The sequence below is a fragment of the Diabrotica undecimpunctata genome, chromosome 8, assembly GCF_040954645.1.
Source record: "Diabrotica undecimpunctata isolate CICGRU chromosome 8, icDiaUnde3, whole genome shotgun sequence".
Taxonomy (NCBI): domain Eukaryota; kingdom Metazoa; phylum Arthropoda; class Insecta; order Coleoptera; family Chrysomelidae; genus Diabrotica; species Diabrotica undecimpunctata.
The window spans coordinates 28,047,189-28,074,459 of record NC_092810.1 but is presented as its reverse complement, the minus strand read 5'-3'; the positions used below and the strand labels follow the sequence as shown (position 1 = coordinate 28,074,459).

The 27,271-nt window shown below is 33.7% G+C and overlaps 1 protein-coding gene across 1 annotated transcript; it reads left to right on the top strand.

The window, feature by feature from the left end:
* The first annotated feature begins 548 nt into the window (after positions 1–548).
* Hsdl2 (Hydroxysteroid dehydrogenase like 2) lies at positions 549–27,271 on the top strand. The gene is made up of 7 exons (XM_072539944.1): positions 549–753; positions 11,216–11,379; positions 22,408–22,621; positions 24,919–25,124; positions 25,319–25,581; positions 25,637–25,797; positions 26,875–27,271. The coding sequence occupies exons 1-7, from the start codon at positions 740–742 to the stop codon at positions 27,095–27,097; spliced, it is 1,245 nt and encodes a 414-aa protein (XP_072396045.1). The 5' UTR covers positions 549–739; the 3' UTR covers positions 27,098–27,271.

Sequence of the window (27,271 nt, the reverse complement as noted above, 5' to 3'; positions counted from 1 at the left end):
TAGGTGGTCATCATCAAGGTGGTAGGTGGTCCAGTGGGTAATTTATAATTAAGGAGGATGTTTTTTAACAAATATAGAACACCGACACTGGTAGAGTATTCGTCTTATGATTATTGACTAGTTTTCATAATAAATTATATTCAAAGTAAAATAAAAGCTACAGAAAAAAGAAAAGCGACGGAAAAATTAAATTGTGAGAAAAGAAAATAAAAAAAATAGTTGACGAGACCATCAAAAATTGTACATTACTGTTTTTTATTTCTACACTTTATAATTATTATTTCGTATTCAAAAACAAAAATTTTAATTCATAAATTTTTCATTCATAAACAGAACCGTCTTACAAAGTTTTAAAACTTATGCTATAAAGATTTTTAGATATAAAACAAAGAAGCCTGACAAAAATTTTTGGTTTATATCTAAAAATCTTTATAGCAAAGTTTTAAAATTTTGTAAGACGGTTCTGTTTTTTGTTGTAGTGTCATATCACTGTCATAATAATGTTGATACCTCGCCAAAAACTGCCTCGATTCAGCTGGGACTGGGTAAATATAAATATTTTAAACAATTCAACTCAACAACACAACACACAACAAATAAAAGATTGTAAGTTGAACCTTAGACTTTAGACCTATTTACCATTTCTCTACTTGATTTAAATTGATCAGTTGGAGCCGGACAAGTTAAAAACCAGTACTCCTTTTAATTTTTATAAAGACTTAATTAAATTAAAGAAATTATGATTAATTCTGGGTAAGTAGAACAATAATTAATATGTAGGTTAGGAGTAGAAATTTAAGTATTCTGTAAACTTGGCATTTTTGAGTGGATAGTTAATAAGTATTTAAGTAATAAAATTCTTTTAGTTCAGTTTTGATATTTTTTATTCTAAAATAGTATATTTCACCCTATATTTGTGGCATATAGTTAATTCTAGAATTGAGTTATTAGACATTACTTATCCTCCTTTTAATATTCTCTTGACCAATAGTTTTATCAAAGAATAGAGACGCATACTATATTCTTTGGTTTTATATTAGTACATCCTTGTTCCAAGTTCTTATTTGTCAAGAAAGTATACCAGAAAGCTTTAAAAAAATTTAAATCTAAATTATTTTAGGAATTTTCAACATGAAACTATGACCTAAATTTCAGAGACCTACTTAATGTTATATTGCATTACATCTACTATTTTATACAATTTCTTCATTTTCTTTCATTAACCTCTGCTTTTGTTTTGCTGTGGTTTAATATATTTCGAAGGCAATGAGGATATTACATTTTCAAAATGTTTTTCTGCTTCTCATATGATTTTGTCCAAAGTTCACATATTTTAAGAATTTATACATATGGTCCTAAATTTTTCAAGTCACAGAACACACTGAGCTAAATTTTTCCAAAAAAAAATTGCTTTTGAATATTATATTTTTTATATCCTCACCTGAAAAGTAAAGTGTATTAATTTTATTGTTTAGTCTTTACAAACAGTTTGTGTTTGTGTGTAGTGAGTTGCACTATTCATTTTCCTCCATGGCAGTTTGGGTCAAAATGTTCTACATTTATTTGTTAAACAATTCATAGTTTTATATTTGTGTCCAATTATAGACACCTTACTGAGCCATCGAAAAAATAATAATTAGAGGAGACTGTGAAATTACTTTTATAGTCCAAATTTAATAAAATTATAAGTGTAAAGGATTTATGAATAAGTATGAAGAAAAGGTTTGTTAGACATTTTAATAAATATTATAAGAAGTTTTTATTTGTATTCATTTAACTTAAAATTTTTTTTACGATTAGTAGATTTAAATTAAATGATATGATATATGTAATGTGGCTATTAAATAATGAAATTTGCACTGCTACAAGAGAAGAAGGTGCACACACACTATGAAGCAACGAATTGTTGTTTAATTTCACATAAAGGTTGGAAAAACCTCAACTGTACTTAAATACATATTTTAAGTATTTTCTAGAAAACTGATTAGATATTCAAGATGCTCAAGTAATCTTTTATGTCAAAAGCAGATGACCATATCCAAAAAAAATCAGTAATCTGGTTCCAACTGGTCTTCAGTGGCCATAATTTAAACATGTAAAAACAATGCAAATTCCATATTGTCTGTCAAGATATTTCTAGCAAAGGTTTTTTCATATTTCAACCTATTCGGCAGTTCATCTACAGAAAAAAAAAACCTTATTTTCTACTGATTTTCACTTTTCAGTATATTTTACCCCAAAATTTACCTAATTTTGTACATTATTGTACAAGGTTGTGTATTCAAATCTTTTAAAATAAGGTATTATTGTTTAAATAATCATTCCTTCAAAGTATTTTAAACCTAATCATTATATATTATACCAACACCTTATATGAAAAACATTATAACTCACTTTTGTTTTTTTTTTTATTGATTTTACCTTAAAACATGATTTTTTTACAAAACAAGTATCTAAGAATGTACATCATACATACTAAAAAGGAGTAAATAAAACCAGGCTCATCATCCGAATATTTTGTGTGATAAGTGGGAGAGGTCTAATTAAATAAGTTTTTATTAAAAATATTCATCAATAATAAAAATTTTCAATATTGTAACATTGGTTACAACATTTTTTCCACCGAGTGATTCAAAATTTGCACGTACAATTAGGTTATTTTGTTAAATAACATTATATTTTCCTAAAATAGGATAAAATTTATTAGATCAAAATAAAGGTTATCCTTTATAGATGTCATTTAATCCATAGTTGAAAAAAATTGTAATTAGAGTTACAATGTTATTCATATCAGGTGTCGATATTATCTTCTTAAATTTTTCTAATTTAGGTACATCATGTATTCTTGACAACACTGTGTCTGATCATAGAACTGTTTTAGTCGAACTTGAAATCGATATATCGAAATTGCCTATGTCTTGTCAAAAGCGATATTTTTCAGAGAGTGGGATAGATAATTTTGTTACGAGTCTTGTGCTGGAAGATTGGAATCTTGTTTATGGTATACTTGATACTAATTTGGCTTTTAATATGTTTGTTGATATTTTTTCGTATTATTTTAACATTAATTTTCCATTGCAAAATAAACGTATTATAAATGATCGTAAAAAATGGGTAAACACTGAAGTACGCTTATCTAGTAGTAACTTAAAAAACTTGCATGTTTTATCTAGATCCTGTCCGTGTCTTCGTGAATATTACAAGTTAGAAAAAAAGAAACACCAGAAACTTTTATGTTTGACAAAGAAAAATTATTACCAGAATATTATTTCATCATCAGATAATCCAACAAAAAGTGCCTGGAGAGTTGTTGCCGACGTGACTAATAATGTTGACAATAATAGAAGGAAAAATATATGTCTAAAATCAGATGAAAATTGTGTAATAGAGGAATGCCCTATTGTTGCTAACATGTTCAATGTTTTCTTTAAGAATGCTCCAATTGAGGTACGTTCTAAAATTCCCAGTCATCAAAATAGTACTTTAAGGAAACCGCCTTATAATGAAAATGACAGTTTTTTACAATTATGTCCTTACACTCCAAATGAGCTGAGTGAATTATTGATAGGAAAATTGAAATCTTCAAAATCGTGTGGATTTGATGAAATACCTCAATTTTTATTAAAAAAAGTAATTCCATTTATATTATCACCTTTAACATTTCTAATAAACTTGTCTTTTTGCAATGGTATTTTCCCGGATTATCTAAAGGTGGGAAAAGTCGTTCCTGTACATAAGAAAGGTGATCCAAAGAATATTAGTAATTATCGCCCAATAACTGTCCCTTCAGTGTTTTCAAAAATATTCGAATACTGTTATCTTAACAGATTAAACTCTTATTTATTGGAGAAAGGTATTGTTAGTAAATATCAGCATGGCTTTCAGGCAGGTAAGTCTACAAATACAGCAGTTCATTCATTTTATGAGACTTTAACTAACTATATTGATGCGGATGAATGCCCTGTCGGGATTTTTTGTGATCTCAGTAGGGCATTTGACTGTGTCGATCATACGTTACTCATTAATAAGTTAGAAAATATTGGAATAAAAGATCTCTCTCTAAAATGGATAGAATCCTACCTATCAGAACGTCGTCAGTATGTCTCCTTAACAGATGTATCCCATCAATCAGTAAATATTTGCAAATCAGATTACATTTACATTCATATGGGTGTTCCACAAGGTTCTGTAATTGGCCCAATATTATTTCTTATTTACTTAAATGATATTGTCTCAATAAATTCTGCTGTACAGTTTACACTTTATGCAGATGATACTTCAATACTTATATCAGATAAATCACATATATCTCTTGAAAATAAATGTAACGAACTTTTGTGTGATCTTAGTAATTGGTTTTCCTCGAATTACTTACATCTTAATGCGGATAAAACGCATGCTATTCATTTCCACAATAGACAGAAACATCTGTTAGATATCGAACTATCAATATATTCTAAACAAATTGAAAAAGTTCATTGCCTAAAGTTTTTGGGTTTGTATGTTGATGAATGTCTCAATTGGAAAAGGCAATGTGATGATATTATTTCCAAAATGAACTCATCATGCTACCTACTTCGAAACCTCAAAGATATACTAAGTGAACAACAGCTAATTATGCTGTATTATGCTCAGGTGGAGTCTCGTTTGCGGTATGGCATAGTATTTTGGGGTAGGTCTTGTAAATTCGGTGAAGTCTTTCTGTCTCAAAAGAGAATAGTCCGTTGTATTGCTGGTATTTCTCGAATCACTAGTTGTAAGAGTTACTTTACTAGATATAAACTTTTAACTGTGCCGTGTTTATATATTTTTGAAGTTTGTGTTTTTATTCATTCAAATCTTGAGAAATTTAAAACTAATAGTCAAATTCACAATATAAATACAAGGCAGAATCAAAAATTACATGTGCCTTTTTCTAAAGGAAATATGCATTTTTACTCACCTGCAATAATAGGTCAAAGAATATATAATAAGTTACCCGAGCCAATAAAAAAATGTAAGAATATGAAAATATTTAAATTAACTTTAAAAGATTTTTTATTGCAGAATACGTTTTATTCTGTTGATGAATATTTTAGTAGTTGACATTATTTTAAGTATACACTAGTAATTGTACATTTTCTATTTGTGTTTGTCTTGTAATGTTAGGTTTAGCGTAATTTTAGATTTACATTTATATTTACTTATTTTGTTTACTAAACTGTGACTGATCCTATACAAATTGTATTTGTCAAAAAGGAAATAAAGTATTATTATTATCCAGATTTAGCCATACGGCTCACACTCCCTCTAAGGGGAAAATTCACTCATCCCAGATACCTACGGTATCAAAAGGATTGAGCTCTGGTGGGACTCTTTCCATGTTATCGAGTCCTAGGTGACTTGGTATGTCGGTGTATCTCCCAAAAATTTTCGTACGCATCTGGACGTCGAAAGTAACACAGCTTTCTGCATAATCTTATATAGATGTTCATTTAGACCCAGCTTTTTTATGTTTTCTAGGAGGCTCTTCGGAATGACTCCAGTGGTAGAAAAAATAATAGGTATCGTCTGGGTACTTTCCATTCTCCATTGTCTCCTGATTTGTATTTCTAGATCTCTGTACTTGGCGATCTTTTCGTTGTATTTAACACGTAAATTATTGGTGTTGGGTATCGCCACATCAATAAGTGTTGTTTGCTTAGTAATTTTATTAACTAGTATGAGATCGGGTCTATTATGGGCCACTGGTTGGTCTGTAAGGACAGTGCGGTCCCAGTATAGCTTGTAGTTGTCATTTTCAAGCATTCTATCAGGGACGTATTGATAATAAGGAAGATGGTCGGTTTGGAGAAGTCCCAGTTTGTCAGCTAGTTCTTGGTGGATAATCTTTCCTACTGAGTCATGACGGTCTTTATAATCAGTACCGACAAATGCCTGGCAGCCACCGGTAAGATGTTGGATAGTTTCTTGGGCTTGGCATCCATATCGGCATTTGTCATTTTGGACTTGAGGATCTTTAACAATATATTTCAGGTAATTTTTAGTTGGAATAACCTGATCCTGAATGGCAAGTAGGAAACCCTCAGTCTCGGGAAACATCTTTCCTGATGTCAACCAATAGTTCGACGCTGTATTGTCGACATATTCTTGGCTGATCTCATTAAGATGTCGCCCATGCAGAGGTTTACTCATCCAGGCGCGCATTTTGTCTTGCTTAGTCAGGTGGTTTATGCGCATTTCTTGTTCCCTCAGTTTAAGCGGCGTCGTATCATCTACTGCGCAAATTGCTCGATGTAAAGTAGATGTCTCAGCCTGTACCTGAAAATAAGTTCTTAAATTAGCAATTTGTTTATCCAATTGCTCACCTATATCCATAAGTCCTCTTCCCCCTTGATACCGCGGTAATGTTGTTCTCTCTACTGCACTACGTGGATGATGTTTTTGCGCCTTTGTGAGAAGTGTTCTTACTTTCCGCTGAAGACCCTCTATATCCGTTTTTGACCACTTTATAATACCAAATGAGTAGCTCAGCGCGGAACAGGCGTACGTATTTAATGCCTTAAACAAATTTTTACTGTTAAGATATGACCGATTTAGTTGTCTTACTCTTCGCACGAACTCCGAAGTTAGTTCGGCTTTCATTTGTTTATGGTCAATTTTCCGCGCTTGTTTTACTCCGAGATATTTGTACATATCATTTTCACCCATTGCCTCGATGTTTTGGCCATCTTGCATATCGAAACCTCCGGGCTGAACCTTTCCTCTGACTATGTTTAGTATACGGCACTTGTCTAGTCCAAAATTCATACTGATATCATTTGAGAAATTTTCTACAGTTTTTAGCATCTCATCTAGGTGGTTTCGAGTAGAAGCCATTAATTTTAAATCATCCATATACAACAGATGATTAAGCTTCGCTACAACAGTGTTGTTATTTTTGATGCTAAAACCTGAGTCAGTAGAGTTCAGCAGCTGAGATAGTGGGTTCATTGCTAGGCAAAACCAAAGAGGACTTAACGAGTCCCCCTGGAAAAGCCCCCGGTTAATAGGGATATCTTCAGTTTCGATATTAATTTCACCCGGTATTTGAAGGTGAATTTTAGTCTTCCACTCTGCCATTATATGCTTCAAAAAGGTCACGAGATTATCATCGACTTTATATATTTTCAATATATCTATAAGCCATTCATGCGGCACTGAATCAAAAGCCTTCTTGTAGTCAATGAAGGCAGTAAAAAGGTTTCTTTTTTTGTTGTATGCCTGGTTAGAAATGACTGAGTCGATAATAAGTTGTTCCTTGCAGCCCATGGACCCCTTAGCGCATCCTTTCTGTTGAGGCTCTATGATATTGTTCAGAGCACAATGTTGGTAGATACGCCGGGCCACACAGGATGTGACCAATTTGTACAAAGTTGGAAGACAAGTAATTGGGCGGTACTTTGCTGGATCTTGGGTGTTACTTTTATCCTTCGGTATTAGATAAGTGATTCCCTGAGTAAGAAATGATGGTATTTCCTGTGAATTAGAAATAATATTATTAATAAATGCTGTTAAAAGCTCATGAACACTCCAAAACTTTTTTAGCCAGAAGTTTTGAACTCCGTCTGGTCCAGGAGATTTCCAGTTATGAAGCTCTTTGATAATGTTCGAGACTTCTTCAGTGGTGAAAGGTTCATAAGGAATATTACTGTAGTGTTGACAGTTGTTCGTCGTTTGTTCAATCCATCCAGCATTGTTGTTATGAGTAGCTGGCGTCGAAAGTTGGTTTCCCCAAAACTCATGAATTTCTTCTTGGCTTGGGTAGGATTTATTTACATTTTCTACGGTGGAATTAAGTTTTCTATAGAAAGCCTTCTCTGCATTCTCAAAAAGTATATTGTCGCATTTACGGTTGTTACTAACTTTGTATCTCCTTAGGCGACCTGAATAAACGGAGAGTTTTTGTTTTAATGTGTCCAGGCAGTGTTGAGCTGTGTTGTTCTCTGGATCATGTTGTGAGTGTCTTGGAGTGTTCAGAATTATTTCTTCAGTTCTTTTAATTACTTTTCGACTTCTTACTCCTCGGATGTATTCTGTAATTTGTCCAATATCCCTGCGCAATAATTCAATTTTACTCAGCAGTCTTTTTTCCCAGGGTGCAATTCTGTTTTCAGTCCTTCCGATATTAGTTCCCCGCCGTGTTCTGATCTTAATGCCCATAACATTAGCAATTGCTGTTGCTGCACAATAAATCAGCATATGCAAATATTCTAATGTATGGGCTTCCACGATATAATTGGGTAGGACTTCAGTGTTCATAATTTGTAACAGCGCACCTAGTTTCTTACAAGAGTTTATTTTTGGTAGCGGTGGTCTGCTAAGTGGGTTTGTACCATTAAACTCTTGTACGGCACGTGCCATTTCTCTTACCAGGCTATCGTGCAACTCGTTGTTGTCCTGCTGCGTGTTAACATTAATTAACATTATTATTATTATTATTATTATTATTATTCTTGAATTTAATGGTTTGTTTATATTAACAGATAGATTGTATATAGAAATGTTCTTATTGAAAATGTGTTTCTAATATTGATGGGATGAATTGTCTATGGTTTGATTAACTTCTGTCAACATCTCTGGACTTCTGGGACTTACCCTTACCCCAATTATCTTTTGTATTTTTTTTTTTCAAAGAAATATTGTTGATCTAAGATGATGCAGTGCCGCCACTGCATAGAATTCTTCCAACTAATTCTTACTCTATATACAGATTGTCCTTACTTTTGACTTTTGACCAACACACAATGCTTAATCTGTCTATCAAGCAGTTTTTCCAAAGTCTACCACTACACAATTTTTTGTAAAGGTCATTTTCCTAGGCCTGGTGATTTATATGGATCAAATGAGTTTGTTGTCCATGTGTTTTTTGTCTTGATTTACTACTTCTTTTGCCAGACTCCCGTTCCCTAGACCATTTACCTTAATTAGAAGTTGTTATCTGCAGTTCAGAGTCTTCCATGTGACTAGTGCTCTCAGATTAGTGTCAGACTAAGGAAAGTACAACCCAGAAAGGTTCTTTCAAACTATTTTATTCATCTCATAAAAATTATATATAAAAAATTGTTTTTGAATTTCAAGTAATGTTATTTTCAACTTTTTCGTACTTTGAATTTATTTATTTACAAATATTATCTTAATAAGTTTATTAATAAACAAACTTTGAACATTTATACTTTCATAATTTATGAGATCCTAACTAATATTTGAGATCATAGAGATCAAATTGAAATTTAATCTAGTCTTAAAAACTTCCAAAGTTCAAGAAGGTATTTGTGAGATAGTTTATATATCTAAACTATTTGACCTTTCAATTTATTTGTTTAATACAAAGTTTTTATTAATTTCTTTAATCTAATGCTCAATTTCCTTATTTGAAGTATAATGTGGTTGTGGTTAAAAAATTGACAATTAATCAAATTCATTTATCGATGTAATCTTGCCAGTAGCCTAACACATGTCAAAATAAAAGCAGAACAATAGTTCTATTAAAAAATCTTAAATTCTAGTTGAAGTTTGTTTAGCAGAAAATGGTTGATTTCAATTAGTGCGGTCGTAAATATTATTAAATTTATCTGACTTGGCGCATTGTGAAGACCGGTCCGGAGCGATAAGTCAACGAGACAGAGTTGGTCTTTTGACAATTAACACTGACTAGACGGTACTCCTATAATAAAGCAAAGGATCCACAAAATTTACAATAATTTCGACGACAAAAACAAAAAACCGGATGTAAAATATATTGCTTTGCCTTATATACCCGAAATTAATGTTTTCAAATGAGTTTTAAAATAAATTAAATCTATTTTAATTGCTAAGATTATAGAAAAACAAACAATAATAAAATCCACAAGGAAAATAATTCCTGCAGCTGACTGTATACCATGTATCACAAAAAGAGGTTAATCTTTGTATATGGGTATATTTTATAAAAACCCTTAAAAGGGCTACATTAAAAACACGAATGTTTTCGGAACAACAGTTCCATCATCAGGTTAAAATACAGGTTACCATGCCTGAGCCACCAAAATATTTGGGTAAAAACCCTTTAAAATCTATTATGTTACCAAAGATAGTACATGATGTTGATAATATTATTTGATGTTTAATATTTTAATTAAATTTTACTTCAGGTAACATACACCCATGCTTTAAGTGAGTTCCAGTGTCCGGAGAGTAAACCTCTTCAAACGGATTTCAGCTGGTAACTGAATAAAACAATAATAATTTGTGGTTCTGAAAAGAACCGTTTTTTGTATCGTAACATTTGTAGATTTGATGACAGTATCACTCCACACATAGTTCTGTTTCGCTATCGCTATCCTCATCTAAATTAATTATGATCGGTTCAATTATATTATGATCTACATGAACATATGAATTTTCTTTACTTATTACATGTCGGACTGAATTTTTCCATCTACTTGGAAGAATATCATTGACACATTTTCTTATTAATTCTACAACAGTACTACTTAACGTTGGAGAAATATTTTGTGACCTCACGTTAGACTTCAATTCGTGCCACATATGTTCTATGGGATTAAACATACAATAATAGGGTGGAAGCCGCAGCACTGTATGTCCCATTTCCTCTGCCAATGTATCACAAACATATACTCTTTTTTTATAGAAAATGCCTTTAAAACTACTAAAAGCTCTTGTTTGATGTAATATTCTTCAAAATACATATCATTGTCTCCATGTAATTTTGAATTTCCAGTTTAGTATTATTCGAGTTTGGAGCCTTACTTAGTTGGCGACTGTGATAGCTTGCATTATCCATTACTATCGCGCTATTCTGAGGAATGTTTGGCATAAGATTATCTTTGAACCATTCTTCAAAAAGTTCTGCCGTTGTATCTTCATGGTAGTCTACGCAGGAGTCTTTAATATTGTTTGCAGAAAGCCACAGCGCATTTTCCATGTTCCAGGAACCCAACCATTTTCTGATCCAGCATGTAACATCGTTATTCTTTTCCCTGTGTGCGCAAAGGAGGGCGCCTATGGAACTCACAGAGTTCCATAGGCCAATCGGCAGTCATCCCTAAACCCAAGGCCTATAAGAACTCTTATAGCCTTACGTTGCAATTTCTGAACTATTAGGTGCCTATTTTTTAGTTTTCTTTAGTAATACAGTAAAGAACAAATAGAGTAAAATTGAAATGGGTAAAATACTTATTGTTAAATTTTTCAGGAAACTTGCTGGCCTCACAATATTCGTAACTGGAGGAAGTAGAGGAATTGGTAAAGCGATTGCTCTAAAGGCAGCTAAAGATGGTGCCAACGTAGTTGTTGCTGCTAAAACAGCTGAACCCCATCCAAAACTTCCTGGAACAATATATACAGCATGTGAAGAAAGTAAGTTTCAAATTTGATTTTAGTTTGTATTTCAAAACTAGTTTTTATTAATTTATCGTATTTATTACAAGTTTTACAAAGCTTTTATTTAGTTAGTAGGAGATCAAATCAATTAATTTGATTATATACGGATTGAAACACTTTCAGCCGAAAATATTCTATGCACCCTTTGTATATATGCGGAGATGTTCTCTTCTCCGGTAAACTGTTCGAGAACATTTCGTTATCCTTATATAATCCTGCCGAGGCGGCCTTTGATTGTTAGTCGTCGGTGATTCGGCAATATGTCCTATGTCAAAAATTAAGAATTTTCAAGAGAGGCAAAAAACGTGATATTTGAAAAACTCTTCAAAACTGTGATATTATTGTGTATTATTATCTTACTTTTTGGGATGTATTGAAAATAATAATACCTATATTTAAGACATTAATGCGGAAAGAGTTAGGACCACATAGAACGTGTTGCTATAAATATATATTACACAAATAGGTAAGGCTGGTGACATAGAACCTATTGCAAATGAGGTAGTCTAAGTTAAAATAAACCCAAAGAATAAAAGAGAAAGGAAAATAAATAGAATTAATTTTTCCTTATTACAAAACATGTGCAAATAAAAAGTTTAGCTGTGGGTAATATTAACATAAACTAAAACAAATTTCAAATTTTATTTCTGACACTTTAGAAAAAAATGGTAAGTAAAAAGTTTTATAAAAAAATTTTTTTATCGAAAAGATTTAATATGCAAACAGGTAGTTGTATTTAAGCATCCGTGTGGTAAGGTGTCATAAAAATGGTGATGATCACCTGGTATTAATGGTTTCATTTCTTGTAAATGAACAAATTTTGAAGTTACTATTGGTAATGGTGCTTGATATAAGGGTGTTTTATTTGATGAGGTGTTCAGTTGTTTAGGTTTTCTAGTTAAATCTGCCCATTCCATGTCAAAATCAGTTTTATATTTTATTACCCGTTCCACGTAGACATAGTGTAGTCCCACTAGATCACTAACACATAGATCACCTTTTTTATTTCCAGGTCTAATATTGATGTATCTTTCCACAACAATATTTTTGAAATCTGCATAATTAAGATAAACAACGTTGTAGGATTCTGGTATCTGTCTAGCGGATTTTATATTATTAACATAATCTGCCGGTACAAAAATATCTCGACGTCTGGATAATTTTTTTTCTATGCTGCTATTAATTGAGTCCACCTCCATTTGCGTATGACCGACCTCCAGATACTTTTGTTGTATTGTAACCTGCTTGTGAATTACCAGTTATAACAGAGCATCTGATATGGTAACAGATCGATTCTGGTACCCACATCAATCGCTCCATATCACTATTTTTGACGGATTACATAGATTTACTTCAGCTTTAAGGTGTTGAACCAAAATGGATGCAAAAACATTACTATCCAAACAGCCGTTACTCTTGTGCCAAATATAGCATGTGGCTTCCTTCGTTTTTAAATTATACATAGTGTAATTGTGAACTTTCAATTTTGTTTTGTAATATGTAGATGAAGCTTGTAACCTTGGTGATAACAAAACAGCTTGAACGTCTACTGCAAAGACTAAGGTGTTATCCTCAGATTTGGTTTTATCATCATCTTTCTCGGTTCGGGCTCTATCTTTTTTATTAGTATGAATATCATAAACTTCTTATGAAAGATTGCCATGTTTAAATGCACTGCACTGGTCACACTGATCTTTTCGTGTAGAAAATATTGCCACATTTAATTTATGGAAAATTTTCATAAAAAGTCGACGGAAGCATGGTACGATGTTACTCTGACTCAAATATTCGTTAAACAGATGCATTTGACTTTCCCACACTGGTTCCAAATATAGGTTTTGGGACGAAACTCTGCAGTAATGTGATTCAACTTTTGGCAAGCTATTGAGAAATTCTGTTACACATTTTTCTTTTTCTTCATTAGTTCTACTTACTTTTTTGGTGGTATGGCTTACTGTCATATTTTATAGAACACAGTCTCTCAATTGCCGTTGTCCAATACCTAATGTGGACCTAAAAATTTTTTTACAAACATGAAATCTAGGTGTACTTTCCTTCATAGACAAGAAATATTTAAATGAAATGTTTTTCCTGCATGCAGCATCTGTAGACTTTCTAGAGTATCGTGGCGATCCTATTAATACAAGACTGCGTATATAAATTTTTTTAGAATCCCAAGATTTAATCCCCCAAAAATGTTTAAATATTGAATTTCGCTGTTCTTCTGCAATTTCGGAACAGTGGAACTTTTGCCGAGGACCTCCAATGTTTCCTACTCCTGTATGCCTACTACAACGTAATTTCAAAGTTTTTCCTGGTTTTATGCTGGTTTGTTTATATTTTCCATCAGAATTTTTTTGAAAGCCCAGGTACGATTCACCCTTAAGCCTAGATAAAGCATTTTTTGCACGTTTCCACTTAGGAAATTTATTATGTAAATGTAAATCCATTTACAAATTTTGAAAAATGCTCATAAAAATTCGAAATGTAATTAAAATGTTTATAAAAGGTTAAAATAATGTTCATCATACCATATTTATATGTTCACGATTGTCCTAGAGAATGTTTGTAAAGGTCACCACAGCACAGCTTCCTGGTAGTAGTTGTTGTTATCTTCTTCTGCTGGTACTATCCTCAGTCGAAGTGCTTTAGGCTTGGTGAATTTGTCTTCCTTTCCACCAGATCGAACACATAGTCGTTTGCTAGCCGGGTTTTATCATCGCCGGGGGGTACGCTTGTACCACCGTGGATATTGAACCACATACGGTAGGGCAAGACGTGACTCCGAGCCTGTTCCGGGGCGTCAGTTGCTTCTGGCCTTCGTGGCTACAGGAACTTCTCATTCACCGAAACATTCGGCACTAGACAGCGTCAGAAACTGCAGAATATCATGACGGTCTACGGTCTATGTTAGCTGCCGGCGTGTGTTGGTATTGAGCTCGTGAAACCAGTCTCGTTCTGGAAGATGCTCAGCATGCTCGTCGGAGTGAGCTTGGGTGGCAAGGCTCACTGTTGGGGGGTCCTGGCAAGAATTAACCCATATCTGCTACCTAGGTGCTCGGCAGAGGGATTCGACCTGCTCAATCGAATTTTCCTCTGCGTCTCTGTCCCAATTTGGTGGGTTAGGTAATTTCTTCAATAAAACACTGTTTGGTAGTAGAAAGGTTTAAGCAAAAGAGTCTAAGGACGAGTGGGGAGCATAGTCCCGTGAAGAGGGCTCCCAGGATATAGGAGAAACTATGTGGGAGCCGGAGGAATGCTTTGACTTTGAAAATGCACCGTTTTTATACATTTTTCTTTTACATGTGTGTTTATAAGTAAATTGGTCAATCAAGTCAAAAATCAGTTAATTTGTCTATACCTTTTATCATGAATTATATATATTACAATACAACAAAAGTAGGTAAAATCTAAAATGGGTATTGACGAAAGCATTAATGTAATGTTTTATTTCACGTATAATTAGCTATTCCATAAACATGTTTTCCAGTTAACTATACGAACTATAATAGGTTTAAATAAATGTAACACGAACTTTGCATAATATATTATTGTTTACATATTCAATTAAGAACTACTTTTATGGATTGTTGATATATACAACAACTAGAAAAACTCGTTTTGTAGATAAAATAAAAATCTGTACTCAAAAGTATGTGTAGATAAGGCGAAAAGCTTGAGTTCCTTTCAGAAAATATTAATTTTTAAATTTTTTTAAAATGGTAACAATCAGCTTTTTCTGCCCGAACAATTTTTTTTTTATATTTTTTTAATCCTTCTGAACAAAACAGATTTCTCGAATTTTTTTGTAAAGTTGATCGTTTTCCAGTTATAAGCAATTTAAAATTTAAAAAACAGAAATGGCGCTTTTCGAGGCTCAAAAACACAAGTAATAATTATTATTTTTGAATAACTAAGTGTCTAAATCCAAGTTCAAATCTTCTTCTATTAGTTCCTAAAAAATTTTGAGCTTATTTTATTTTAAAACATTATTTTTAATTGATAATGAAGCGCGTAATTCAAACTAAAATTGTGGCATATAAATCTCCCTTTATACACGCGACAGCCCGAGTAGAATAAATACGGAACAGGTTTAGATTCACGTGTTTACATTTTTATTGGTCAAACAATAGTTTTGGGTGTTACTAGTCACACCAATGACAAATAACTGCTGAATTTATTGTTTTTTGGAATTGTGTGAGTAGGCTTGAATATTATTGGAGAAAACTGTAAACCAATAAAGAAAGAAAGGGCATGTCACTTAGATATACGTATTGTAGTAAATGCCGAGCAGGTTTTTTATTCATCTTATTGGTGAATCGATAGTTTTGAGTAGGGCTGTGCTACTAGTCAGACCACTAACAAGTAACTGTACCTAAATGTATTGTTTTTTGACGTTGTGTGAGTAAAAAAGTCTAAACCAATGAAGAAATGTTCCAAATAAGGAGTGCCACTCATACTTAGTGAATGCGGAACAGGTTTTTTATTTGTCTTGGCAATAAAACTAGATTTGACTCTTTACATTTTTATTGGCGAGTCGATAGTCTTGGGTAGGACTATGTTTTATTAGTCACAAAACTAACGAATAACTGCCGAATACCGAATAATAATATATTGTGAAGTATAATAAAATATAGCGTTTTTCCTCGATACAGTGTTGCCTGATTGTCGAAATAATAAGATCATATAGGAAATTTAAATGATTATTTTATAATTCTCATAAAAAATAAAGGTAAATAATAGACCAGGGCGGATCTGTGAAAAATCGACTACATTTGGATGTGAGAGGGGACATTCTGATTTTTGCAAAAAAAGGTGTATAACTTTAATAATAATAAATGACTTATCCTTCCTCTCAAATAGGTCGGGAATATTAATAAAATATTTAAAAATTAGTAAAAACATCGATTCTTTTCTACTTTCCCTGCTTATAACTTTAACCTTCCTACTCTCCCGAAGTAAATGTTACATTCTTTGTCTATGGGTACGGGTGGACCCAGTGGATAAAACTCATACCTGTTGTGAATTAAATTCCAATTTTTTTTATTAATTCGTAAAAGCTTTTTAGTTTCATGTTATCGATGTATAAAAACTAAAAACATTTTTTTTTGTAATAAAAAATATAATAAAACTTTATATTCAATTAAAATTATATATTTATTAAATGCAACTTTTACAAAAGATATTTGAATGATCAGGACAAATAAACCTCTTACATGTTTTACATCTTGTACGAGATTTTCTGTCTTTTTCACATCCGTAGTCTTTACACCTTCCATCTTTTGGACTTTTATTTGCATTTCCACTTGTTCCAGCTACTGCATGTAAATTTATTTGGATTTTTTGTGAAACGTTTGTTGTCATTCGGGTAGTTCGCCATTTTTCTGTTAAATTATATGCCAATTCTTTTATAAAAAGCCTTCTTTTATGTAGTTTGTTCCTATTATATTGAGGATTTACATGTATATATAACACATATGCGTTAATTACCGCCAAATCTAAAATATTATAAAATAAGCAAAGTGACCACCTTCTAGTTCCTCTTTTACAGGTATAAGCTGACGCTAATTTATCTGTTGTATCTACACCTCCTTTGGTTCTATTGTATTCTAAAATAATGTCTGGTTTCTTATGTTCTTGCAATGACACCTGGTCATCTAAATGCATCGAGGACAAAAGAATAACAGATTTAACCTTTTTAGGACTATATGAAATTAAAGTAATATTCTTCTGAAACCCAAAAATTGATGATAGGGCTTCTTTACTTTTATTTGGTAGAAATTCAACTGGAATAAAAGTTTTGTTCTTTCGTAATGTTCCAATTAGTGTTAGTTTACGTTTTAATATTTCAGTCGCTAAATGGTAGTCAGTAAAAAAATTATCCGTGGTTATGTTTCGCTCATAATTCTGAACATCTTTTATAAGTCGTAAAACCACATTTCTGCCTTGATGTACGTCACGGGGCTGATTTTCTGCTTTTCCTGTATATACTTCTGCACAATACACATACGCAGTTTTGACATCAGATAAAAGCCCTAATTTAATTCCATATTTCCCACGTGGTTTTGTTTGAATATACTGTCTGAAGGGACACTTACCTCTAAATGGTACAAGTTGTTCGTCGATAGTGAGGCATTCATATGGAACAAACATTTTGGGAAGTTGTGCTACAAATAAATCAAAAAAATTCTAATTGGAGCTAACTTGTCGTGCCTCCGTAGAATAGGTATATCCTCTTTATTGTCAAATCACAAAAAGCGGCTGATGTTACAAAATCGTTTCAGAGACATAGTAGCTCTAAAAATGGGCCTACCATCAGAATTGCTCCAAAGTTCCACCAGAGATTCTCCGGCACCTTTATGAACACCAGCCAGAAGAAGTAAACCTTGAATAACAATGCAAAATTTCAAGTTAATTTATTTTATTACTGTAATGAAGGTATTTACCTATAAAAGCTTCTAACTCTTCCAGTGATATTTCTTTTACAGTTAACATTTTTTCATTACATATGCCTCCACGTTCTCTGTTAGTTTCCACTAAGAGTAAATTGACCATTTCATCAGTGAAAAACAATCTCATTGAAGATATAGGTTTATCGGTAATTCGTTGAATGGCATATCTGGTGGGACCTGGCACAGAATTTAGTATATTGATGAATCTAAACAATATACAACGCAATTAGTAAAACCCACAAATTTAGTAAGAAAATATGTGTAGAACTTGAGCCACCACTTACCTTACACGTGACTGAGGTGGTGGATATTTGTTCCAAACTGTCCCATCGCGAGCAGTATATTGTAAATCTTCTTGTTCAGGAACTTCTATTTCATATATTCCTTCAGGGATTCTTCAAGGATTTTTCGTAATTCCTCTTCCGTGAGTCCTCTCCTGGAGCTCATTTTTCAGCAAGCGCTTATTATTCTGTTTTTCACAAATGATTGTACACCACACTCTCAACTCTAAACTTCAAGCGATCAAGTCTGGTACAACACTAAAGATACTCGACAAATGCTTCCGAAAATAGAACCCATAAAATCTAATCACCCTTCTCAGAAAAATAAACAAAACAAACATCACATACATTGGGAAACACTTCTGGGTACAGGTGGACCCATAAACAATAGATGTGTTTCTTTCATTTCAAAGAAATCCAAACTGACATATAAAACGCAAATACTTTAAATTGTATATAAACCTTATCTTAAGGATATCATGAAACATCACGTCTCAAATTTACAATATAATAAATATATAAACATTTGAATTTTACTACTGGGTCCAGGCGAATGGTACTAATGAAGTGTCTGGGTGACAAATTACTCAGTCTCGCTATAAGGAGGCATATTGTACAAGTTTCAATCTGTTCAATATCAAAGTCTCGTTCCGGGTCAAGCTCGTAATCCAGCAACCAATACTTTCTTGTGCTTCTGTGGGTCAACGACTTTCTGTAAGCCTATGTCGGTATCAGTTGCCAAAGACATGATTGTGGGAAGTACATGTTTTAATCTCAAATATCCATGAAGCAACGTAGATATCACCAGATGGAAACACCACAAACCAAATTGACTATGTGACCATGTTATAATTGATATAAGACACTTTGTAATGGATTTCAGAAATTAAAGAGGCGCAAATATTGACTCAGACAAGAAAATGTGGAAAAACTGCAAGAAGGTTTTGAAATTAGTAGCCGAAAGCACATTGGGAATATCCTGAAGCCAAGAGAGAAACGACTGATTCGACCAAGAGTGCAAAAAAATAACAGATGAGAAGAACGAGGCATTTAGTACCATGCAACAATAAACAAGGACACCTATAAATAGGTACAAAAACTTAAGGAGAGAGGAGAGACGCATATTCCTAAAAAGGAAACTAGAATCAGAAAATGACATATTAGAACGGCGTTCATATCGAAAACCATGAGTCAAGGAGAAACAAGAAAGTTCTATCAACAAATAAACATTATAAACAAGAAAATTCAAACCGAGAACCAACATATGTAATGATAAGGATTGTAACTTGCTTACCAACAAAGATAATATCCTGTTACGATGGGTAGGATACTTTCGAGAGTTCCTGGAAGAGAAACCTACTATCAACGTAAAAATAGAGTACCTAAATGAGGAATTTGTGGAGCCCCTCTGTAGAGGAAGTGAAAAAATCTATAAAAAAAAACTAAAAAACCACAAATCTCCAGGCAGCGATCGTATCCCAGCAGAGCTATTTAAACACGATGGACAATGTCATGCAAAAAATAGTTTGTAAAATTTGTCTGAGGAGCAAATGCCTGAGGAATGAAGCCTAGGGCACAAAAGGGGGAACCAACTAGAATGTAATAATTACCGGGAAAGCATAAGCAATATCTATAAGCATAAGTTTTGTGGAAAAGATATTACCAACATAATCTAGCGAAAACTTCTGCAGTGGGCATAACATGTAGCATGGCAGAATTTTACACGATAAAAAGAATTTTAACAGCTTAGCCGAAGGCAGACCAAAGATAAGTTGGATAGACGACGTAACACAGTATGCTGAGAAGATCGGTGCTGCCCACTGAAAAACCAAGGAAGGGACAGAGTGACAGTAAATATACCTCTTATAAAACCAAATTGGTATAAAAATATAAATAAATTATCACAATATGTGTATAGTTTGTTATATTGTCAGAATCATCGCTTTTGTGAATCAGACAAATCTTTGTTTTTCTCCTTATATCTGGGTATTGACATTGCTTGATTATCATGTTGAATATTGATATTTGTTTTTGATAATTCACTGATACAGTGTTAACCAGTAAGTTAGAAATATGTTTACAACCGGTGTTTAATTTTTCACATGCGAAAAACAATGTTATATTTTTCGCTGCATCAAATTTTATATTCTTAACCTCATTATTAGAAATCATTACCTTTATCCAACCAATAGTAATAATTTCTCCTACCTAATTTTAACCCTACCCCTTTAGACATATAGACGGTTTTGAACTAGAAGCAAAAATCGCTCTTTCTTAACTCTGTGTGCCATAGAGAACGAACGTGTTTTTCTCTATCTCTGAGTTTACTTCTCGCAAATAGCAAACGCTTTTCGCGCTCTCTGATCTTGACGTTCGTATCGAATAGAACTGTTTTTTCGGTCGCTCTCTCTCTACTGTTGACACGCGTGGACAATAGACCTCTCTAAGTTTGCTTCTTATAGACAACAGACGCTTTTTTCGCTCTCTCTTAGCTATTTGTGTCCGTACAAAACGGACGTGCCTTTTGATCTCTCTCTCTCTCCATCTCTCTCTCTCTCTCTCTCTCTCTCTCTCTCTCTCTCTCTCTCTGATCTTAGTGTTCGTTCCGAATAGATGTGATTTTTTCGGTCTCTCCCTCAACTGTTGACTCGCGCGGACAACAGACGTGCTTCCACCCATCTTAATGATAAAGACTAATTATTAACAGAAACATGCTAAAACCGTGCTAAAAACCGTTAATTCGCGTCAGATAAACTCGTACGAGATACCACCTGTGGGAACCCTACTTATATGCCGACTACTAGTTCGCGAGTCTACGCGTTTCCCTATATTCTTCAACAATTCGTTATTAGAAAATGTCAATACATACTGTCGGTTGCTGTAGCGTAAATCTTAGATTTCAAGTACTCCTACAGAAAAAAATCTAATGGAAGGAGGCCCGGTGACCGAGCTGGCCGTTCTATCGAACGCCGTCGTCCAATCCATCTACCACAATATTCCTCATCTACGTAAACTCTTACTGCACCATACTAATGTCCAGTAGCACCATACTGTTGAAACGTTACTTCCAAGTTGCCGAATTCATCTGGATTATCTTACAGAATTTCAAGAATTAACAGTTCAATTGTGTGTTGTAACATCTCCAGATGCACTTCACCGGTTAAGTTAGCATTGAAAAAAAAGACCCAATTATGTGGTTTTTCAAAATTCCTGCCCAAACATTGACTTTTCTGGAAATTGAGTATGTTTTTCACGAAAGACGTAAGGATTTGTGTCACTCCAATACCACACATTGTGTAGCACAGAATTCTAGTCTTCGATCGGAGTCATCATCTGAAAATTGGTGCACAATTTTTAATTTGTATGGATGAAATTTGTTTTTATTTAACACTCCGTGTACTGTTCTTTGACTGATTCTCTCGATTCGCAACAGATGGTTGCAAATTGGGCTGTAGAAGAAGTAGGGTTCACTACCATTTCTGCAATTATGTCAATTTTTTTGCCATCACTAGTTGTTGGTCGACCAGATCGTTTGGCATCTTGAACACTACCTGTTTCTTCAAACTTCCAAGATGCTCCCTCAAATAAGTCCTCGATATAGGGCGATCAGTTTAGCTCTCATTAAAAAGACGTTCCGCTGCATGGAAATTGTTTCTAAATTCACAAATTATCAAGGCATCTGCTACTTTGTCGGCTACAGTAGGTACTATTCTACTATGTAAACATTTAAACGCCTATTTAAAAAAAAAATAAACTAAGTATTCAAGGTATAAACATTTCTGCAAAAACTTAGCAAAGTAAAAACAACTAGAGAATTGTTAAACGTCAACGTAGAGGCGGGCGTTAGAATCTTTATTAATTAAATGCGAAACTATAATTTTGATATTTATTTAATTTATTCATCAAAATCAGCTTAAACCTAAATAAAATTAGTATGATTGAATAGGTAAGTTCAAGATCTTCATCTATCACTATTAGGTCACCTGTTATGACTCCCAATTGCGCTATTATAAATATAACCGTTCAAAAGATACGAGAGTTTAGGGGACGTTTGGTTAGCACTGTAGTTTTTGGTTGAGATGATACTTCAGAATTACTGTTAACGAAGTTCCTGATTTTTATAGTTTGATTCTTTACTACTTGTTCACCGATCAAATAGGTTGCTTCTTCAGCTTACGATAATGGTCTTATTTTTTAATGGTCCTGTCAAATATTTATCATTTGAAAATAGTGATCAATTTTATTTATTTTTCGTTTTTTTTTTTTTTTAGTTGAAAAAGCAGGAGGTAAGAGTTTAGCATGTGTCGTAGACGTAAGGGATGAAAATACTGTCAAAAAAGCCGTCCAAGATACCGTAAGCAAGTTCGGAGGAATCGATATTTTAATCAACAACGCTTCTGCAATATCTTTGACGGGAACTGCGGATACTGACATGAAGAGATATGACCTTATGCACAACATTAACACGAGAGGGACCTTTTTAGTGTAAGTTAGCTAACTTCTTTAATAAATATCACCTCTAGTAGTATGCGTAATGTTTGTCTTTGTACTTTTATATTAGATGTTTGGCAAATATACCGAAGAATACGCAATATCACTTAGAAGTATCCACAGAAGTGGATTTTTCCGCATATAAATGTTATCGGTTTTTCGTTCTAATTATAAGGCTGGATCCACAGTTGACCCAACGTTGGATCCCATGTGTTCCCACGTTCGGTGAGGCATCCACACATTGGGTTGAGTATTGGGGCGATATCAGTCTGTTCCCTCTAGAGCCAACGTCAACATGTAGGACATGGAAATTGCAGCGGCTGCGACTGTTGTGATAATGAGTACATATGATTATATTTTGCTACAAAAAGGCGAATTTTACGTCATTTTGTCTACAGCGTTACTTAAAGCTACTAGATCTTTGGAAATAACGTATTTGACAACTGCAGACTAAATATATAATTGTAAACCTGACGTCGAGGCTCTGAATCCCAACTCAATTCTCAAATTTCTTAGCCTTCTATTGTAGCTATATTCTGCATCAAACCTGACTTTAATCCACAGCCGATATATGGAAGTACATATTTTAACAATCAAAGGAAAGGATAAATTCAAATACCTAGGGTTCATAATCACGAAAAAGGCAACAACAGAGGAAGAAATTACACAAAGATTAGGACAAACAAGAACAGCAATCCGACAACTTAACTCAGTATGGTGGGATAGACACCTAAATATGAAGACAAAAACGTAGATTTATAAAACATTAGTGCGAAGTATTATGACATATGGGGCCGAAAATTGGATCATAAACAAGAAAAACAGCAGTAAGATAATAGCAACAGAGATGGAATGCCTGCGAAGATACTGCAGAGTAACAAGAATGGATAGGAGAAGTAATGACGAAATAAAGCAAAGAACATCAATAGAAACAGACATACTAACATATATAGAACAAAAAAGACTAAAGTGGTATGGACATGTAAGAAGAGCTAGCGACAGCAGATGGATAAAAAGAATAACCGAATGGAGCCCCATAGGAAGGAGGAAAAGAGGACGACCCCGAAAATCCTGGAAGAACGAAGTAGACGACGCCATGAGTAAGAGAGGACTAAACGATGGAGAATGGAACAACAGAGAGAGATGGAAACGGTTGAGCGAGGGAAGGCAGTGAATACTGTAGAATCCCTAAATATATATATACATATTTTAAAAGTTACATGACCACACGAAGGTGATCTATTAGGAAAAAATTATCTATATTTCAAAATTAAAAGCATATACTTTTGTAAAATGTTTAGATAAGTACATTTTTTTCTGGTGCGTGAAAGGTACTGAACAAAACAGATATGTATATTATTTATTTATGTAAGAAATAGCCTTTTGAACATAAACCCCGTTCTGATAGATTACCGACGTGTATTGGAGTGTTAATCCTAAACAACTTAACGGAAGTGGCTCAGGTGGCCGAAGATCGATTTTTACATGTTGTAAATTTGTTTTTTAATGCTGTCATGGAATGAAAATTTTCTTCGATAAAGTAATATTTATTTTCTGAAAAGAATGCTGTGTGAAATGACAGCACAAGTGTTTTAAAAGAAAAAAGAAGGCGAAGACTCTTTTTATAAACTGTGGCTTGTCATTGGTTTATTTTCTTTTGATTTGCTAGATTGTGCAAAATTAGGTGCCTAATTTTATGCAGGATGCGAAAATTACGCGCCAACAATTAAATTATGCGCAAAAAGCATAATTATGCGCCGATTGGAACACTGCTGTGCAATGTGTGGTCGGCATCAACGGCAACACCAATATTGGCGCCAATCCCTTTGATATGTACGCAAAAACCGACAACCTACGGAGAACTCCCAACGTTGGAGCAAGTCATAAAAACGTTGGCGCCAACATTGGCTCCAACACAGTTTTGTCTATGCAGTAGAAGTTTATATATTTACCCATAGTTCATTATCTATTTATCTTATGAATATAGGTCTCGTCCATTCGTCCCCATTTATCCCTGTGCTCCTTTTGTATTGTTCAAACTGGAGATGTAATTTGATAAAAATCGCTCAATCCTGTTGTTTGCGGTCGATCTCTTGCTCTTTTATCAGTATGTCAGTGCGTGTCTCCAGCGTTCAATCTCTTCGTTCCATCTTCAGATTTCTCAACATGCTCAGCCAAATGTGTTCTTCCACGTCTCTTCAATTTTGTGTAATGTGGTAATCCACGCTCCCGCTGTTATCTCATTACTTTTATTATTTTGATGGTGATGAACATGTCTCTTTTTGTTACAGAACCAAAGAATGTCTTCCATACCTCAAGAAAAGTAACCACGCACACGTGTTGAACATCTCGCCACCTCTAAACATGAGCCCCCATTGGTTTAAAGGGCATGTTGTATATACTATGGCTAAATATGGTATGTCGATGTGCGTCTTAGGACAGCACGAAGAGTTTAGACCATTTAACATCGCCGTTAATGCTTTATGGCCAAGAACAGGTAAGGAAATGTGTTATTGTTTAGTTTATACTTATCAGTTCATTATTTATAACTTAATTGCTTTGGATCTCAGTTTTTTGCTATTGAATGCAAACTGAACATTTTTGGCTACACAATTCTTGCTAGTGTGATGTTACAAATATTTTTTCTACTTTCAGTATGATCTTTACATCGGTTACCTTATTTTATTTCAGCCATTGATACCGCAGCAATGCAAATGTTATCCGGAAAAGAAGCTTCTGCTCAGTATAGTAGGAAACCAGAAATTATGGCAGATTCTGCGTACGCAATTTTAGTCAAAGACCCTAAATCATTCACTGGAAATTTCTGCATCGATGACGAAGTACTGAAACAATCCGGAGCCACTGATTCTGATATAAGGAACTACGCCTGCATTCCCGAAAATGCTGATAACCTAATGGAAGATTTCTTTTTGGGTGAAGGTCCTACAGACAAAGTAAGCCATATACTCAAACTTTAAGATTTCGGCAAATACAACGATTTATTTTTAGAAACTTGAAGCTTCTGCAGCATCTTCGTCATCAGCTGCTGCACCGACAGGGAAAATTGCGTCACTGTTTAAGAAAATTGAAAGCGCCATCTCGCCACAAACAATTGCAAAAACTCAAGCAGTTTACGTATTTAATGTAACAGGAGAAGAGGCTGGACTTTGGTAAGTTTTAACATATTCGATGAGAAATATTCAAAGTTTGATTATTCTTTTAATGATGTAATCACTCAAAATCGTGGACAATAGAATCTCAAAGAATATTTCTGCCACTATTGCATTCTCTATCAAGGTCTGCTCGTTCTCATGGATAGTCTTAGAGAACACCTTGATATACCTTTTATAGTTTTGCTGCAATAGCAAACTATAAGGAAGAATTGTGCATTTTGAAACGATGCTTCTATACTAGCGTTGTATTTTACTTTTTTCTGTATAGTGAAATGCTGACGCGAGCGCCACAGAACATTTTTCTTTTCCATCGTTAAGGTTTTATCATCTCTCCCATCGAAATAAATACTTTCTAGTGTTGACAAACTACAGTGTGAACTTCGGTTATAGGCGGCTGTTTTCCGGAGTTTTGTTATTGTAAATCATATCGCACATATAATGTATACCTTATAATGTCACTAACAGTAGGCAAAACACTTGAAGATGGTTCAGAAGGTATTCCAAACATAGGACAGCGCACTTTACTTCGAATTTTTAAAAGTTTTGAACTCATTTTACCAACACACTTATATCTTTTTCAGTTCAATAAACTAATTAGTTATCAAAAGTTATTACGGCAATAATACAATAATAATAATAATAAACGGTACTGCGATTTCTACGAAATTAGCTGAGAAAGGTCAGTCAAGTAATCTCGCTCGCGCATGCGTGCAACTAGTGACAAAAGCTCATCAGTAGCGTAACACGCATTAATTTTCTTTAGAACCAAAAATTTAGATGAATACAACTTCGACAATCAGGGGGAAAATTTCCATTTATGGGAACTTTCAAGTCCCGGTAGAGAGCTAAAACATATATGTGATATATTTTTTATTATTTTTATACTGTTTCTAATAGTCTAATGCAACTTCCGATTCATACCCATACTGTTTTGTTTGATTTGAAAAATTCGACCCACCCTAGTCTACAGTATCAGTTACTGTACCACTTTTTTTATACTAATGTATTGCAGTATTCTTATAAATGATTTTAGTTTCCAATTTTATTGTTAATTAAAATTAATTTTGGTTCTAGGTATTTGGACTTGAAAAACGGAGAAGGCGCTTGCGGAAGCGGCGAAGCTCCACAAAAACCGGACGCAACGCTGACGATGGATAGCAAACACTTCTTCGATATGTTCACCGGTAAAACGAAACCTACTACCGCTTATATGACTGGAAAACTCAAAATCAAAGGAGACTTAACTAAGGCAATCAAACTGGAAACACTTATGGGCAGCCTGAAGGCCAAATTGTAAATATCAATTCTGCTGTGAATCTCAAGAAAGCGATTATTGATTTTTCTTGCAACTCACAGCTTGTTGTCAACTATATTTTGTTAATTGTATGCTAAAATATTTTTACAATAGGTTTATTGATAAAAACAATAATTTTTATATACTAAGTAAATAAATTTATATATTTTATTTTTA

What these genes read in the sequence shown, in the direction of transcription:
- Hsdl2 (XM_072539944.1), top strand. An exon ending in ATATACAGCATGTGAAGAAA is followed by an intron (nt 11,380 to 22,407) that starts GTAAGTTTCAAA and finishes TTTTTTTTTTAG; the next exon opens with TTGAAAAAGCAGGAGGTAAG. An exon ending in GGAGAAGAGGCTGGACTTTG is followed by an intron (nt 25,798 to 26,874) that starts GTAAGTTTTAAC and finishes TTTTGGTTCTAG; the next exon opens with GTATTTGGACTTGAAAAACG.